At 40.6% G+C, this 17883-nt stretch overlaps 3 protein-coding genes and 2 pseudogenes across 5 annotated transcripts; 2 read left to right on the top strand and 3 right to left on the bottom strand.

Moving 5' to 3' along the window:
* The first annotated feature begins 597 nt into the window (after positions 1-597).
* On the top strand, positions 598-1197 carry LOC147506552 (disease resistance RPP13-like protein 4). Its single transcript, XM_086605789.1, has one exon. The coding sequence runs from the start codon at positions 598-600 to the stop codon at positions 1195-1197; it is 600 nt and encodes a 199-aa protein (XP_086461915.1).
* Positions 1198-5104: 3907 nt separating this feature from the next.
* On the bottom strand, positions 5105-6101 carry LOC147506551 (glutathione transferase GST 23-like). The gene is made up of 2 exons (XM_086605788.1): positions 5862-6101; positions 5105-5269 (listed from the first exon to the last, which is right to left on the bottom strand). The coding sequence occupies exons 1-2, from the start codon at positions 6099-6101 to the stop codon at positions 5105-5107; spliced, it is 405 nt and encodes a 134-aa protein (XP_086461914.1).
* Positions 6102-6607: 506 nt separating this feature from the next.
* LOC147506550 (uncharacterized) lies at positions 6608-8616 on the top strand (annotated as a pseudogene).
* Positions 8617-9639: 1023 nt separating this feature from the next.
* On the bottom strand, positions 9640-10229 carry LOC147506549 (nascent polypeptide-associated complex subunit beta pseudogene; annotated as a pseudogene).
* Positions 10230-14212: 3983 nt separating this feature from the next.
* LOC147506548 (putative glutathione S-transferase) lies at positions 14213-16884 on the bottom strand. 3 transcript variants are annotated; one of them, XR_015193810.1, is made up of 4 exons: positions 16391-16751; positions 15844-16246; positions 14517-14838; positions 14213-14436 (listed from the first exon to the last, which is right to left on the bottom strand). XR_015193810.1 is itself a non-coding variant. In XM_086558657.1 (3 exons), exons 1-2 carry the CDS (start codon positions 16697-16699, stop codon positions 15884-15886), a joined length of 672 nt encoding a protein of 223 aa, XP_086414783.1. In that variant the 5' UTR covers positions 16700-16751; the 3' UTR covers positions 14213-14838; positions 15844-15883. The 3 variants fall into 3 exon arrangements, 2 of the variants coding, with proteins under 2 accessions (XP_086414783.1, XP_086414782.1); XM_086558657.1 differs by having other exon boundaries at positions 14213-14838; XM_086558656.1 differs by lacking the exons at positions 14213-14436; positions 14517-14838 and having other exon boundaries at positions 15672-16246; positions 16391-16884.
* Positions 16885-17883: the final 999 nt, after the last annotated feature.

The following is a 17883-nucleotide window of genomic DNA, read 5'->3' as shown; positions in this document are numbered from 1 at the left end:
CATCTCGATTTACGAAGGGGCAGACTACGAGGCGCGTGCGCCGTATTTCGCCGTACTTCCAGCTGGCAGTACAGAGGAAGCACGTGGAACACGTGCTGGGAAAAATACAATATGTCAGAAGTGGGAGGATCAAACAAGAAAAACTCAGCAGAGAGTGTACGGAAAGAGAAAGAGGAGTTCTCGGTACCATTTCGGTCGCTGACCAACAATTGGGGCCGAGAGGGCATCTGATAGGACGCATTACATGACCTAGGAGGTTAGTGGTGACAAGGGGACCAGAGGCTGGTATAGCGTGGGAAAGGCGTGGTGCACAGGATCAGATCCGCGGTATCCCAACCGCTCGGGAACTGCTGCGAAACGTGGAGAGTGGGAGAGCGGCACCAGGAACTGCAAGGTAACCGCTGCGGTACGTGGAGAAAGAAAAAGATACAAAAGAGAAAGAGAAGAGAGAAAAAGAGAAGAAAGAGAAAAAAGAAAAGAAAGACGAGAGAGAGGAGTAAGATCAGAGGTTGTAATCACAGTCTATACAGTTATCTCGGCTCTGATGGAGCAAGAGAGCTAGAGAGGGTTGGTGTAGAGTATTTTGATGATCTGGCGATGAGTTCATTCTTCCAAAATTTTAAGAAAGACGATGATGGAAACATTGTTGAATGCAAGATGCATGATCTCGTACATGACTTTACCGAGTTCCTCACAAAAACTGATTGCTCGCTTTTGGTGAATAATGAGAAAATTTGCAGTCACAAGATTCGTCATTTGACAGTTGCTGATGTAGAGAATCCATCTATCTATGAAGCGAAGAAGTTACGCACGCTGTTGGTAGGAATACCACCCAAGTTGGTACCTTCTGCATTACACAAGTTGACATGTCTTAGGACCTTAGACTTGAGTGCACAGACTTCTGTCCTGGAAGTACTTCCAAGTGAAGTGAGTAGATTATTACATCTTCGGTACCTTGATTTGTCGGATACAAGACTGAAGGAATTGCCTAAGACAATGAGAAGTCTAGTTAATTTGCAAACATTGAAGCTTAACCGTTGTCTTAATCTTTGCAAACTGTCAGAAGGAATTGTGGAACTTTCTAACTTAAGACATCTGGAAGTTGAACTCACTTATTCTCTAAAGTATTATCCGCGAGGAGGCATTGAGAGATTGAGGCAGCTTCGAACATTAAGTAAGTTTGTTGTGAGTGATTGAAGCAGCAAAGGGTCCGTGGATTGGGGAACTAGGAAATCTCAATTTTCTAAAAAGGAAGCCTATCTATTACGGGTTGAGGCATGTAAAAGTGTGAATGAGGACAAGCAAGCTGCACTGCAGAAAAAAAAATATTTTAGCCTTGCTGTTGAATTTCGGAGATGAGGTATATCCTCAAGATATTAGACATGTCAGCAGTGAAGAGTACATACAAAGGATGGAAGGTGTTCTTGAAAATCTGGAACCACATAAAGAAAGCTTGGAACGATTGGAAATAGAACACTATGTTGGCTCCACGCTCCCTCTTTCTTGGATGATGTCCAATATTACATACTTGCGCCTTTATTATTGCCCAAATTTGAAGGTGGAACCGCACTACCTTTTTCCTCCTCGGCTTGAAAGTCTGGCATTATTGTACGATGTAGGTGTTCTTTCAAAATCGTTAATGTCCTTCACCCACAACAACAACCTCAAGTCTCTTTTTATCTATTCTCTTCCGCATTCCTCTCTCCCCCAAGGATTAAACCAACTCACGTCACTTCAACAATTGAGTTTTTATTCGTGCAAATACCTTGATTTCAAGCCAGAGGAGTTGAAACCACTCACCATGCTTCGCGAATTGAAAATCTACAACTGCCCTCGCTGAATTGAAAATCTACAACCGAGACATTAACTGCCCTATTATTATCGAGAGGAGGATCGGAGCATCTTAACCCATATTCCCAACATCCTCATTGATGGCTTAAGATATTAAAAGCGTAAACCGACTTATTAGATCTTCGGCGGAAAATTCATTTTTCATTTTTCATTACACAATTGAATGAAAACATGAAGAAGATTTCGTGGTTTTACGAAGCCCAATTGAACGAGAAGAAGAGGTCCTTCTTTTTCTTCATTTCAAAGATTCATTAATTATTTATTTTTTCAATTAATAATAAACCTTTTTATTTTTGGTTGGGTTTCTCTCAGAGGCTTGCCATCCGTCCGCCAGGCTTATTATCGAAGGAGCTCGGGAGATTTTTAGGCATGTGCTCGGATGTTCATTCCAAAGAACTTCACCTTTTTCTTGGACAAATTCTGCTACTATTTCTGTTGACATTGTCATCCCCGCTTCGTGTTCTTTTTCAAGTTTGTCGTCATAAAGCTTTTCATTCATTTTTTTTTTACTTTTGCATGTGGGTCATTTTTTAACACGTTTTCTTCGTATAAGTTAGTTAGAAATAAAGATCCTGATTGACTTGAGGTGAATTCATCAATTAGTGAAGCTTTACCTACGTAAAATAAGTAAACACAAGTGTTTTCGGTTTATAGTTGGTTGTTTTTGCTTCCTTTTAGGGGTGGGCAATGGGCCGGGTCGGGCTAACCCAGCACTAAACATTTAAAGTCCTTCAGATATTAAGGTCGGGTCGGATCGGATCACAAGTCTAAATCTCAAGCCCTAACCCTATCTTAAGCCCTCTTTAAAGGCTTTAGGGCCGGGCCTATATATTTTCTTCTTTTTACTACATCAGTTTTAAAACTCATTTATATTACAAAAATATACAAAGATCTACAAACTCAAAGTCCCACCAATCTAGTAATAATCCTGGATAAGTCCAACAATAACTGAAGTACATTGAGAGTTCAGAATTTGTTCTTCCTTGTACTCAAACCTCACTAAAATTACATTTAGCATTGAAAAGTACATAGACAAATAATTATATTACCATTTTAAAAGAAGAAGTAATAGATATAAAGAAGAAACATAATATCTTTGGTTAAAGTTTGGTTAAAGGGAAGGGAAGTTGTTAAACTGTTTCCAATATCATAAACTGTTTTCATAATAGATTCAAACGAATATAATATTACTTTTCTTCTAATTTAAAAGTGATTCAAACTTTGTATGTGGAAATGAAAAGATTGGCTTTTGAACAAGTGATGGAGAAAGGTTTAAAATTACAAATGCCATTTTTCTGACAAAGGTTGTTTTTTAGTTTCCGTGTTACAAATGTCTCTGCTCTGTATTTCGCTTTAATGGTGTGGAAGGAAACCTTTAGTTCTAGACTTGGGTTGGATGTGAATAAAAATATAATATATAAGAAGTAAGTGGGAAAAGAAATTGAGAATAATAAGTTATATACTTTGATTTGATGATCAAAGGGATAAAGTCTTATTTAATTTTTTATTAGGCTAGTGCTCATTGTTCTTCATGGCTGCTAAGTTGACAAATTTTTGTTATATAAGATAAGTTATTGGAAGTACCCTTGGCTGTAAGTGATAAATTACAAAGGACAATGTTATTTTAATTGAAAATATTTAACAAAGAATTGGACAATTATGGTATGTGTATTTATAGTGAAAGTGTGAAACTATAACTAAGGCTTGGTTAGGGTCGGGCTAATGAAGGCTGAATTAGGGTCGGGCCTATGTTTTAGAACCTTATCCCTAGCCCTACCCTAGAAAGCATTAGGGTCGGGACCCCTGCCTTAAACTCTATGAGGGCTTTAGTTGTGAGAGCTTTATAGGGCTTCGGGTCGGGTCGGTCAGGGCCGGATTAGGATCGTTAGAGCCAAATTCCCCTACTTCCTTTGCATTTAGCTATTGATTTAATTATGTATTTAAAAATTACTATTACATCTTCTTTTACATTAGAAAAGATGATGATGAATAATTTATTTGTGGCAATTACTTACTGGGGAAAGTAGATGTTATAGTTTGTCAGTTACTATAAACCTAGAGGGAAATGAAACTTTGCAGGTGCGATCAACTGCGAGGGATGTTTACAAAAACCTGTCATTCAAAGGGTATTTGTTTGGTTTGTTATTGACCTGCATATTGCATCATTTAGTTGATTTTCGTGAGATGGAATTGCTTGGTTATGTTTTCTCGGGCTTCTCTTTTGTCCATTTTGCAATTAAATATGAAGCTCAGCTTGAAGATGGTACGTTGGTTTCCAAATCTAAAGGGGTGGAGTTTACCATTGGTGATGGTGGGAGTTTTGTACCTTACTTTAGGGTGAATACTAGTTGGTTATCTTTGTTGCAACTTCTCTAATAGGATCTGCATGTTCTGCCTTTGCAGTAGGGTTATTTCTCGCCAAAGACTCTTGAAAGCTGTAAAGACAATGAAGAAGGGAGAAAAGGTTCTCCCGACAAAGGAAAGCCACAAAGATGTAAATTTGCTTGAAATGGAAATCATTGACTTGTACTGATTGTGGAACCCGTGACTTACATTGCATTTTTTGTACTTTCGATGGCTTTGGGGAGATGGGTCGGGTGTCAAGGCGCTTATGCCACCAACCGCCACACTTCTTATAACTCTTGAATTGGTTTCGTGGGAAGACCGTGGATCGCGGAAATTGGGGGTGGAAGTCTAATAATGGAAGAACCGAGGGTGAAAGTCTAATTGGCAAAGTTGCCGGGGTGGAAGTCTAATAATGGAAGAACTGAGGGTGGAAGTCTAATTGGATGACATCACGTCAAATGGGGGTGGAAGTCTAATTGACAAAGTTGCTGGGAGTGGAAATCTAAAAAACTATTGTAATTATTAGCAATACAATAAAAATCAACATGGTGTCCCGCTTCATCGTACAATGTAGGCTATAACACGCATTATATAGCAAAGAACTGGAGCATAACGGAAAAGTAAAAATGAAAGCACACATTGGACACAATTATCGTGGGAGGTTAATAGCATCTCCCTCGAATTGGTGCACATAAAGGACCCCAAGTATATCTCATGTGGATGCCATTGCCATCAGCATCTCTCTTCGCCATTTGAACATGGGTACTATTGTTTCATGATCAGGTAGGTTTTCTTTGATGATTTGGAACTTCCTTGAAATTCTTTATCCATGCCTGCAAACGTGGAAACTCTTGGGGTTCCATAATCTTTACTCCTACTACTTCCTCTATCACTCCAAACCATTGTGCTAAAAATCCAAGACTAAGTCTACTAGGCCAATCTTATCACCTCCAAAAATATCTTCTCCAAGACCACCGTGTTCTTCTATAGCTTTCAAGCATCTCCAAACAATCTTTTGCTGCTTTATCTCGATTCTCTCGGTCGCGACAAATAATTCAGCAATGGAAGAGTTCTAAAACCAAAATAATTAATAAGATGAGTAAGAAGTTGCGAAGGGAGTAGTTCTTTACATTCTCCCTCTCACAAATGATATTTAGTTGTAACGATAATTGCTACTAATTTATTGTATCGACGTAAATTAAAAAATCGTTAATGAACTCGTGTATCGCATATTGCATCAACTACTAACTGGATTTAATCAGTTGACTGAACTTTCCATAATTTCAATTTGGATTTTTCACAATTTAATTAACTGTTTGTTTGTTTTTTTTTTTTTTTTTTTTGTTTGGGTTCATGGCAGCAGCGTCGCTGACCACTACGGGGATGTGTGTGTTATGGAGTGGTTAGAACCAGTCCCAGCCTAGAGGCCACCACCCAGGCTCGTCGGGGACACACCAACACCCTTCCTTACCAGTTGGGCTATCTTGTTGGATGTATTTAATTAACTGCCTTGGACGTTGGACGTCAAGCTATTACTTAGTAGTACTAGTAATTAAATGGATGATCTAAATAGTTAGAATCAAACTCAGCTATTTAGAAGACCAATTTGATCAGTAGAATGGTTGTAAATTTCCATTAAAAAAAATCAACTATCAACAAGATACCTTTATCCTTGAAGTACTTGGCCCAAAATCGAAAGCGGATCTCTCATAGGAATCTTTTGGCAAAGAAGGATTTTCTCGCCATGTCTCATCAATGTATTCAAGTATAACAACAGACTCTGCAATTGCTTTTCCACCATGAACAAGAGCTGGAACTTTCTGATAAACTGGGTTATACTTCAAAAGCAAGGCACTCTTATTTGTAAAATCCTCATTTATGTATGTGTAATCTGTAGTAGCCATATTTAGGGATGTATCACATAGGTACTGGGCCAAGAGATAAGGCCCAGACCACAGTATGTGTTGAGCCAAGAGAAAGGCCCAAGACTAGACTAGGCCCCATGAGGTAAACCTAAGAGAGGGATATAAAAAGGAAGAGAGAGGAGAGTAGAGGAGGAGGCGAAGAAGAGAGGCAGAGAGGGGTGAGGAGAGAGGTGAACTACGGCGGCTTGATCCCGAAATGGGTACGTAGGCAACCAAATTGGTGCAGCCGATCCAAAATGAGAGCCGGAGTACTAATAAAGCTATTGGTCGCGATTATGGTCGCAACAAATGGCGCCGTCTGTGGGGACGTCAGGACTTCGGCTGAACTGATTAACTATTTTCAAAGTCAAATACTCGACTTAAACATTCATGCGTTGAGGATGAGGAATCCACCTGACTTTGTCTACGAAAGCAGTGGGTCCGGCTGACTTTGCTGATGAAGACAGAGAGAACACAGGATCAAGGATCGAACCAACCCAAAACAAATGGGTGTGGTTTCAAGTTTCAAATCTCAAATCCCGTCTTTGGCTCCAAAACCAAAGTAATGTAGATTTTAATTACAACTTATGAGAAAGCGGGATTTGAGGAGAGAGCTGTGGAGTGTTTTGGTAAGATGAAAGAGTTTAATTCAGTTCCTAATACATTTACTTTTAATATTGTATTACATTTGTTAGTTGAGAAAGAAGTGTTTTTATTAGCATTGGCTGTTTATAATCAAATGTTGAAATCTGGGTGTTTTCTCGAATCGGTCTACTTTTGTTATAATCGATTCATGGTTTCGTAAAAATTTGGGAAAACGAAAAGATGCGATAAAGTTGTTTGATGAAATGGTGGAAAAAGGAGTTAGTCCTGATACTATGGTTTATACTGTTGTTATTTCGGGTTTATGTCATGTTAATAGAACTGATGAGGCGAAGAGTTTGTTGGATAGTATGAAGTTGAATGGTGTTTGTCCTAATATTGTTACTTACAATGCTTTGATTGATGGGTTATGCAAAGTTGGTAAAGTTGATGAGTCTCTTAGTCTTATTGGTTTGTTGAAGGAGGGGTTTGTTATTGGGTTGAATGCATATGGTTCTTTGATCGATGGGTTGTTTAGAGTTGGGAGATTTGATGAGGCGTGTGAATGGTATAGGACGGTTTTGAAGGAAAATATTGTTCCTGATGTTGTGTTTTATACCGTTATGATTAAAGGTTATTCGTTTGTGTAAAGTTGAGGAGGCATTAACGCTTTTAACCGAGATGAGTGAGGAGGGTTTGGTTCCTAATAACGCATTGCTATAATACTTTGATCAAGGGTTTTGTGATGCGGGCTTATGGATAAGGCTCGGTCTCTTAAACTAGAGATATCAAAGCATGAAAGTTTTCCCGACCGCAACTTACACTATTCTTATTTGTGGTCTGTGTAACCAAGGTCTAGAAGGGGAGGCACAACAGATTTTTGAAGAGATGGAGAAGAAGAAATGTTTTCCAACTGTTATGACTTTTAATGCTCTTATACGTGGTCTTTGTAAGGTTCAGAAGTTAGAGGAAGCTAAGATTTTATTTTTCAAGATGGAGATTGGGAGAAACCCATCTCTATTTCTTCGACTCTCTCAAGGTGCAGATCAGGTCCTTGATAGTGCGAGCTTGCAAACAATGGTAGAGCGCTTGCGTGAATCTGGGAAAATACTCAAGGCTTACAAGCTTCTCAGACAGCTTGCTAATAGTGGGGTTGTGCCTAGCCTCTTTACGTACAACATACTGATGAATGGTTTTTGCAAATCAGGTGATATAAATAGTGCTTTCAAACTTTTTAAGGATCTTCAACTTAAAGGGTACTCCCCTGATGCCATTACGTACGGGACACTAATTGATGGGCTTCAACGGGTCAATAGAGAAGAGGATGCCCTTCATGTCTTCCATCAGATGGAAAGAAATAGTGTTTCTCAATTTGGTCTTTTTACAATAATCTTGATGAAGTGTTATTGTCGTAAGCGGAAGTGGATACTAGCTTTTAGTCTGTGGATGAAGTATATGAGAGGTCTTCCTGATCACAACAACGAGAGACTCAAATTAATGGAGAAAAATGTGGATCTAGGAAATATCGAAGTTGCAGTTCGTGGAGTACTAGAAATGGATATGAAGTGCAAAGTTGTTGAGTCTTCACTTTACAATATCTTTCTCACTGGGTTGTGTCAGGCAGGAATGCTAGATCAAGCTCTCAAGATCTTTAACGTGCTTGAAGAATGTAAAGTTAGCGTCACACCTCCAAGTTGTGTTTACTTGATTAATTGCCTCTGCCATGAGAAGAAGGTTGATCTAGCTTTAAATGTTTTTCTCTACACATTAGAGAGGGGTGTTAGATTGATGCCGCCAGTGTGCAACCGACTTATTAATTCTCTTTATTTCTCAAGACAAGTTTAAGGACATGGTTGACATTGTAGCTAGAATGGAGTTTGCAGGTTATAAGTTAGACATTCATTTTTCCAGAGTATCAAAGGCTTTACTATGAAATTGTCATAGTATGCAGGAGATGAAGGAGGTCTATCTGACTGATGGTCGTAGCACAGGAATATTTCACAGAAATCAAGTAGTTTCATCCACAGGTTATGGGAAAGGATTAAAACTATGAAGAAGGATTACAACACTGTCAATGAACTTATCGAGACTACTGAGTTTGATTTTTCTTACAACCAAGAAACCAAGTGTATTGGGGTTGATCGTCAAGCGTGGGATGCGTATTTTAGGGCACATCCCAAAGATAAGCACCTAAGAGGGAGGATGTTTCCTCATTTTGCCGAAGCTTGTGTAATTTTTGGGAATGACTTTTCACATCATACTGGTGAAAGGTTTGGGCAAGTTGTTGGTGACACTTAACAAGCTGAGAGTGTTCTTGGTGGTTTTAGTTTTTTGTAGAGTATTCAATGTAACAACATCGGCAGTGAGGAAGTTGGAGACAAGGGAACAATGGGACCAATAGATTGGGACTGAGGTCAACGGCGTGGAAGCGTCTGAATACGGATGGTAAGATGATAGCACAAAAGTGACAAAACATAGAGGGGCATACACCGCGGCAGGGTACAGAGGAAGAGAAAGATCCGCGGAACAGATTTGAGATTGAGCGGGTTTATTACAGGATATAACATTAAGCAAGACCGGGGTCTAGCCCCATACTAGCTATACGGGGAACCTCGGAATCTGCTGGTATCTCTATGTAGTGAGGATGTTGGGTCTACTCTTGTGTGGGAAGAGATAGAGAGGAGCTGCTTCTAAGCCAGAGAGCGGAGGGGACGAGCCCTTCGTGGACCCTCGTGTCCGAATCAAACATGGGGCAGGCTGAGATGTTCCCGGATGTGCATTCCGAAGGAGAGCCCCCCCCCGCAGATCTCAGTATTGGAAAGTTAATTATACAACAGATGTAAGAGTTCTAAATTTCAATTTTTAAACCAATTAGAAAAGCCTCAGGGTTGCTAATTAGTAAAAAATCACTTGCGAAAATACAAAGTTTATAATTACTTGGCAGTACGTGTGGGAATGCAAAAATCTAAAAAACAAAACCAAGGAAAAAGTCACTGAGAGAAACTACAAGAACAGAGATGCAAATAAGGAAATAACAATATTCAGAAACTTCCCTTGAGAATTTCTAAGAAGTTTGTTTCTCCTCAGCAGCAGCTTCGAAATGTTTCCCCTAGTACAAGATCTGGGATATCATCATCGTCATCCTACTCTTGTGGTGCTACACCTACAGCTGCACCAGGTGCCTCCTCCTGAAATTGTTCAGCAAGCCTCCTCAGGTTGTCCAGTTATCCGGTCCCAATTGGTTGATGATCCGGGGAGAATATCCCCGCAGTTTCTTTGTCCGAGGAGTTCCACTAACAACCAAGTGTTTGCAACAATTGAAGCTTGAACTTTTGGATTATGAAACCGGATGACTGCGGTCATCCTTAAAAATGTTGACTTCCTCAATGGCTGGGATGACATTGACACGTAGTCTTTAAGAGTGCTCGAGCCTTTTATCATCAAGTGGTTGTGGTCCCGTGGATCGACCTTCTTCTTCTTTTCTCATGCTACCCTTGCCACCGGTCTTAACCGCCCAGCCATTTTCATAAGCTTTTCCACATTCATCTTGAAAAGATAGGGTTTTAGAAAACAAAGGGGAGGTTTTGGATGCGGCAAGCACCAGTAAAAAATCACTTGAGGGTTAGTTCAGGATTGTCTTTCTGAAAGAAAATCACTTAAGGATTAAGCAATGGTAACTTTGTAATTTCAAAAGATGAAATTATGCATTATAATTGGAAGATACCAAGAAAAAAAATCACCAGAATTCATTGTAAAAAATTCACCCTAATAAACTCGAAACGAATTGAAGGCAATAGTGATAGGGTTGAAGAAATTGAGACAGAGATGCATAGCTTGATCGATCCAATTCTAAGGCTTCCATTTAAATCAGAGAAAACCAAAACAAAAATTCAAAGATTCGAACACATAAAAATCAAAATTTAGGAGAAAATGAGGTACTTTCTTCTCCATTCTGAGATGTTAGAGAAGGTTCATCAAATATGAGTTAGGTTTGAATAAGAATTTAGATTGGCAAACCTACGGTTTCCACTTGAATCTGACAAAACCAAAGCGAAATCAAATTTGGGAGTGACTGCAATTTCCTTCATTGCTACTCAATTTTTTGACAGTGTTTCTTAAATTTTAACTGGAAAGGAAAGGAAATACTTTTTTCATTTTTAATCGGAAAAACAAAGATTTATTTTCTAATGGATAGACCTTGAACTCAAGACGCAGAGTGAACGTGGGCTTGTTTAGGCTTAGTCATGAAGGAAATATTTATTGACGGTTCATTGTTTCTTAGCGATTTACTGATGTTTATTTTATTTGTTATTGACGGTTCAATTGAACGCCAAAATGGTCGAACAATGCACCCCAAAAAATTGCGAAGGGTGTTGACGGTTTATTATACCTGACTGTTTTAGGAAACACGTCTAAATTTATCATATTTTCTTGATGCTTGTGTCTTACACGACATAATGTTGGAGTAGCCGTCATGAAATTATTATATTTTTTTGATGTCTGTGTGTTACACGACATAATGTTGGAATAGCCGTCATGAAATTATCATATTTTCTTGACGCGTGTGTGTTACACGACATAATGTTGGAATAGCCGTCATGAAATTATCATATTTTCTTGACGCCCATGTCTTACACGACATAATGTTGGAATAGCCGTCATGAAATTATCATATTTTCTTGACGCCTGTGTCATACACGACATATTTTTGCAATATCCGTCATAAAAATATCACCAAGACACCTATCTTGACGTTTTTCAACAAAACCGTCAAGATAGATAAAAAAACATGCGTCATAATATGTCCTTTTTTTAGTAGTGGCGGAGGGGTTCGAGAAGACCCTTCGCGGATATGTCGTGGGGCTATCCGAATGAGAGCGGGGTGGGATGAGCCCTTCGCGGATTAGAGACGCTAGAGATACATGGAGCAATGAGAGAGCCCCAATCGGCGACGACCCGGTCGAGCCCGCGGAGTGGGATGAGCCCTCCACGGATCAGAGATGCTAGAGATACTGGGGGCAATGAGAGAGCCCCAACCGGGCGAGCGAGAGCAAGCAAGCCCGTGGGATGAGCCCCTCGCGGATCAGAGATGCTCGAGATACATGGGGCAATGAGAGAGCCCCAACCGGCGAGCCCAAGCGAAAGCCAGCTGAGTGGGATGAGTCCTCCGCGATATCGAGATGCTAGAGATACATGGGGGGCAATGAGAGAGCCCCAACAAAGTAGAGCCCGAGCGAGCCCGCGGAGTGGGATTAGCCCTCCGCGGATCAGAGATGCTAGAGATACATGGGGCAATGAGAGAGCCCCAACCGGCGACAACCCGGTCAAGCCTGTGGAGTGGGATGAGCCCTCCGCGGACCAAAGATGCTAGAGATATATGAGGCAAGGAGAGAGCCCCAACAGGCGAGAGCTCGAGCGAGCCCGCGGGGTGGGATGAGCCCCCAGCGGAGACGAGAAAGGCAAGAGACAGGCTGGTCAAAGAGAGTAGCCCCAGAGCACTGGTTGAGCCGCAGGCCGGAGATGCAAAGAGATATGCGGACATGAGATCCGAACAACGGGGGATGAGCCCTCCTTGGACATGAGATCCGAGTCAAACACGGGGGCAAGCGAGTTACCCTCATCGACTCCACTCAGGAGCGAGATAGCGGGGGATGAGCCCTCTGCGGACATGAGATCCGAGTCAAACCTGGGAGCAAGTGGAGTTGCCCCTCATCCGACTCTCCACTCGAGGCGAGACAACGGGGATGAGCCCTCCTTGGACATGATAGAGATTTCTATGAAGGGGAGCTTATGGTGAGGCGAGGAGACCCTCCGCGGACATTGTAGTGAGTTATGAGAAGGAGAAATACAGGGGACGAGACACTCCGCAGACATAGTGGTGAGTTCTCTGAAGGAGAGATGGTGGCTGAGGTAATACACTCCGTAGACAAGGCAGTGAGTTCGAGAAGGAGAGTAGGTGGTCGGGGAGGCGCATCGGCCCGATATGGTAGTGAGTTCTATGTGAGAGGTGTTGGTCGGGTTGAGACACATTGTGGGCATGGTATTGAGTTGAAGAGAGAAAGCCGGGCGGGATGAGACGGTGGAGTTCTACGAAAAGGGAAATGAAAGGGTGAGACACTCTGCAGAGATATAGTAGTGAGTTATGTGAAAGAGAGCTTATGATTGCATGGAGACACTCCGGACATAGTGGTGAGTTCTCTGAAGGAGAGATGGCGGCTGAGGTGATACACTTCACAGACAGGGCAGTGAGTTCCGAGAAAGAGAGCAAGTGGCTGGGGGAGGCATACCGCTGATATGGTAGGGAGTTCTATGTGAGAGGTGATGGTTGGGTTGAGACACAGCGTGGGCATTGTATTGAGTTGAAGAGAGAGAGTGAAGGGGATGAGATAGTTGAGTCCCACGAAAGGGAAATGAAAGGAGAGACACTCTGCGGATATAGAAGTGAGTTATGTGAAGGAGAGATTATGACAGTATTGGAGACACTTCGCGGACATAGTGGCAAGTTTTTGGAAAGAGAGAGGTTAGGTCGAGGTGAGACACTCTGTGGACATAGTAGTGAGTTCTATGAAGGAGAGCTTATGGCTGGGTTGAGACACATTGTGGGCATTGTATCGAGTTGAAGGGAGAGAGCGAAGGGGATGAGATTCTTTGGGGATACGTTAATGGGGTATATGAACAAGAACTGATGGATTGAGTACTTCACAAACATACGGTCCAGTAGCAGAGTACATGGATACGAAATGTCCTAAGGAGAAGACTACGTACAGTCACAAGATACTGTGGATATCTAGAGTTCAAAGAGAAAGACAAGAAAGTTTGAGGACTTCTCGGGTCCATCGTCGTCATCGCCGCGGAACCCGAGAGGGGGCAAATGTAGTAGCCATATTCAGGGATGTATCACATAGGTACTGGGCCAAGAGATAAGGCCCAGACCACAGTATGTGTTGAGCCAGGAGAAAGGCCCAAGACTAGACTAGGCCCCATGAGGTAAACCTAAGAGAGGGATATAAAAAAGAAGAGAGGCTGAGAGGGGTGAGGAGAGAGGTGAACTACGGCGGCTTGTTCCCGAAATGGGTACGTAGGCAACCAAATTGGTGCAGCCGATCCAAAATGAGAGCCGGGGTACTAATAAAGCTATAGGTCGCGATTATGGTCGCAACATAATCTATACCCTTCAATTTTAATGCCCATATCACTCTGTAAGTAAAAGGACTAGGCTCTGCTCCTAATAGCGTCACTTCTTCCATTTTGAAGAGATGGTTATGGTCTTACGAAAGTGTAGTCTCAGTGCAGATGTTCATTCATAGAAGTTATGTAATCAGATGAAGTCTTTGCCTTAGGCATTAAGGCTCCATAGTCAATGGTTATGGAACCACTCTGTGTAAATGTCCATTTATTAATTGGCATCTGCATCAAGAAACCATTATGATGTCATTGCTAACATCAATAAATTACCACGAGAATAACCTCATAAGGACGAGGGTTTTGAGACCGTTGGATCACATATCCTCGGGTAGACGAACTCTAAAAGATTCTCCAAAAATTAACAAAAGTATTCAATTGGAGAGATGCTACAAAAGTACAAAGCAATTCCTTTATAAAATTGCGGTGCAAACAGTGATGTAAAAGGCTTTGTCGATTCATTTTAACAATTTAATTTGCAAGTATATATACGGCTACCCTTGTAGATATATGCATCAAAAACCAATTGTGTCACCATATAATTTGGTACCCTTAGCTTTCTTTCTTGGTTCTAAACCAGACTTTTTCTGAAACATTTTTATGAACAGAGATAAAATGGTGGTTTAATTTTAATTTTTAGTTTTCCCGAACATGTATGATCAAGTTGCTGAAAATGGCTGCCGCCTGGGATGTCTTAAACCAAGGTTGCATAATGCAACACTAAAAGGGGTTTGTTTCTTACAGCAATTTCAGTTTTGCACATTTGACTTCCATTAGGAATTTAGGATGAAACTATATAGCTAAATAATAATAATAATAATAATAATTTCTGGACAACAGTACAATTCGATTTATCTGAGAAAAGTTAACTTAGCAGATCGACTTGCAAATTGCTGTGGATTCAACTCAGTTTCCAGATGGTTCAGGAGGATTAGTTCTCGAGCCTGGATGCCAAGTGCTCTTGAAAGTTACACTGCAAAGGAAAGTTAATCAGTGAGTCTTGGGCAGATTCTCTATACATTGCACTTGCATTATGATACGTGACCTTACTGACTGATAAGAATGCAATGCAATATATTTAGAAGTTTAAAACTAGGGTTAACTAGTATTACCCCTATTAGATGAGCCAATTAGGATTTTTCCCAATTAGATGGGGAAATTAGGGACTCCCTCCTGAGTACACACAAAAAAAAAACACGGTCAACTTAAATTAAAATCAATACAAAGTAGTGGGGAGAACCAATTGGATTGACCGTGTTTTTTTTTGTATGTACTCAAGAGGGAGACCCTAATTTCCCCATCTAGTTGGGGAAAATTCTAATTGGCTCATCTAATAGGGAGTAATATTAGTTGTGTTCTTCCCATTCTAAGTGCCACGGATCACTCCACAAACTTGTGTTCTTCCCATTACCAATCAGGTGCAATGCTATACCCTTGGCCTCATCTCTATCCTTGAGTATATTCCGCCAACCCCAAGAGAATAGTCATTTGGTATTTTCAAATCCCATAAATTCCTATCTGATCAAATTCTTTTGAACCCACCGCACCCATATTGTATCCTTGTTACTGATAATATAAAAGTAGTAGTTGCCTATCCTTAAAGTTGAATTAAGGGGACTTGAGTGATCAATTCAATAGTTTACTTTAGTTTTACCAGCAAAATCAAAGAATTAACTCGATTAATTAGACAGAGAACACAAGCGACTGGTATAGTTTCTTTAGGATGTCATCTCCTAAAGAATTAAAATGGATTAGTGATTTCCAATTTCGAAAGACAAGCTCAACTAATACTTGAACAAACTTCAATAGAGAACTGTAATTTTTAGTGGTACATTAAAAATCAACATGGCGTTACACTGTACAATGTAGCGCTATAACGCGCATTATATATTTATATTGCAGTGAACTGGAGAATAACGAAAAAAAAAACGAAAGCACACATTGGACAGAAGTATCGTGGGAGGCTAATAGCATCTACCTCCGGATTGGTGCACATAAATTAAGGACACATGTATATCTCATGCCGATGTCCTTGCCATCAGCATCTCTCTTCGCAATTTGTACATGGGTACCATTTTCTCATGATCAGGTAGGTTTTCTTTGATGACTGGAACTTCCTTGAAATTCTTTATCCATGCCTGCAAACGTGGAAACTCTTGGGGTTCCATAACCTTTACCCCTACTACTTCCTCTATCACTCCAAACCAACGAGCTAAAATTCCCATGACCAAGTCTGCTAGGCCAATCTCATCACCTCCGAAAAATTTCTTCTCTCCAAGACCACCTTGTTCTTCTATTGTTCTCAGCATCTCCAAACAATCTTTTGCTGCTTTTTCTCGTTTCTCACCAGTTGTTAAAAAAAATTCACCAATGCATGATAACTAAAAACCAAAAATAATTAATAAGATGAGTAAGAAGTTGCAGAAGAGAGTAGTTCCTGACAATCTAGTTGTATCATCATTGCTACTAATTTGTTATATAGATAAAAATTAACAAGACATTAACCCAACGATCAACAGTATTACCTTATCCTCGAAGTACTTGGCCCAAAACCGAGTGACAGCTCTCTTATAGGGATCTTTTGGCAGCAAAGGATTTTCTGGCCATGTCTCATCAATGTATTCAAGTATAACAACAGACTCTGCAATTGCTTTTCCACCATGAACAAGAACTGGAACTCTCTGATAAACTGGGTTATACTTCAAAAGCAAGGCACTCTTGTTGGTAAGATCCTCATTTATGTATGTGTAATCTATACCCTTCAATTTTAATGCCCATATCACTCTGTGAGTAAAACGACTAGTCCCTGCTCCGAATAGCGTCACTTCTTCCATTTTAATGAGATGGTTATGGTCTTATGAAAGCACTCTCAATGCAAATGTGCATTTATAATAGTTGTGTTACGGTACTACTGTCATGGTTTCTGCCTTGGCCAATAAGACGTCACGTTCAAAGCTATTGGCTGTTTGGCCCTACTTTGACTCTGCTTCTTTACCAAGAAAAAAACTCTGACTCTGCGTCCACAATTACTTTTCAGTTTTCACCAAGTATCTACTGTCTCACATGAAACTTCCTGGAAATATGCAAGATGTCATTGCTGACATCAATAATAACGTATAGAGTTCTCTAATGTCTTATGTCTAATAGAAGTATTCAGTTGGAGAGATGCAACAAAGCAATCCCTTTACAAAACTGCACTGTTGCAAAACGCCTTGTAAATTTATTTTGCAAATATTTGGCTGTCCTTGTAGAGATAAGAGCAACTTAAAACGACGGCTAATGGTGTTGGAGTTATCCCTCATATGAGGAGAGAAAGAAGTTTTGTTTGTGTGAAGAAGTCTGAGAGCGCGCACGTTCAGAGTGGTCTTGCTCAAGCGCACGCGCACATGCCGTGGACAACTTCCAGTGCTTTTAGGGCGCGTGCGCTCGACATTGGCCTTGCCGAGAGCGCGCCTGCACCCATGTCTAAATTCGGAATAATTCTATTTTTGCAGAACCGCGAGTTTGCAATACAGGTTGGGGTTTTTAGCAAAACCTAAGTCAGAAGACACGAAAGTACACAACACACAAAGAGGAAACCCAATCTCGAAAGAAATCAAGATTGAGAGATAACATTTACAGAGAGACAAGTCTGTAAAGAGAGAGGAGTGATCTAGTAAGGTGAGAGACTGAAAGGAGTGATTGTAATCTTCCTTCCCACTTTATAAAAGGATTAATTCTTGTGGAAGTAGGCACCATTGGCCGAACTACGGTATATTTTTGTGTTGTGGTATGTTTTTACTGCTTTACATTATTATTTGTTGTTAATAGTTGTTTAGCGAGTTGGGCATGTTAGTTTGGTTATAAGGAATATTTAGATTGTTGTCTGGAGTTATTATTGATCCTAGTACAAGTTATCTGTGTAGTGGGGATCGATTGGTATCGGTGTTAAACCCCAACAAGTGGTATCAGAGCCTTGGTTAGATTAACCTAGGGTGTTATCCAAATCTTGGTCGGAAGGTGTTTGACAAAATTTATG

This window comes from Coptis chinensis, chromosome 4 (assembly GCF_015680905.1).
Source record: "Coptis chinensis isolate HL-2020 chromosome 4, ASM1568090v1, whole genome shotgun sequence".
Taxonomy (NCBI): domain Eukaryota; kingdom Viridiplantae; phylum Streptophyta; class Magnoliopsida; order Ranunculales; family Ranunculaceae; genus Coptis; species Coptis chinensis.
This window is presented reverse-complemented; position numbering and strand designations above follow the sequence as displayed.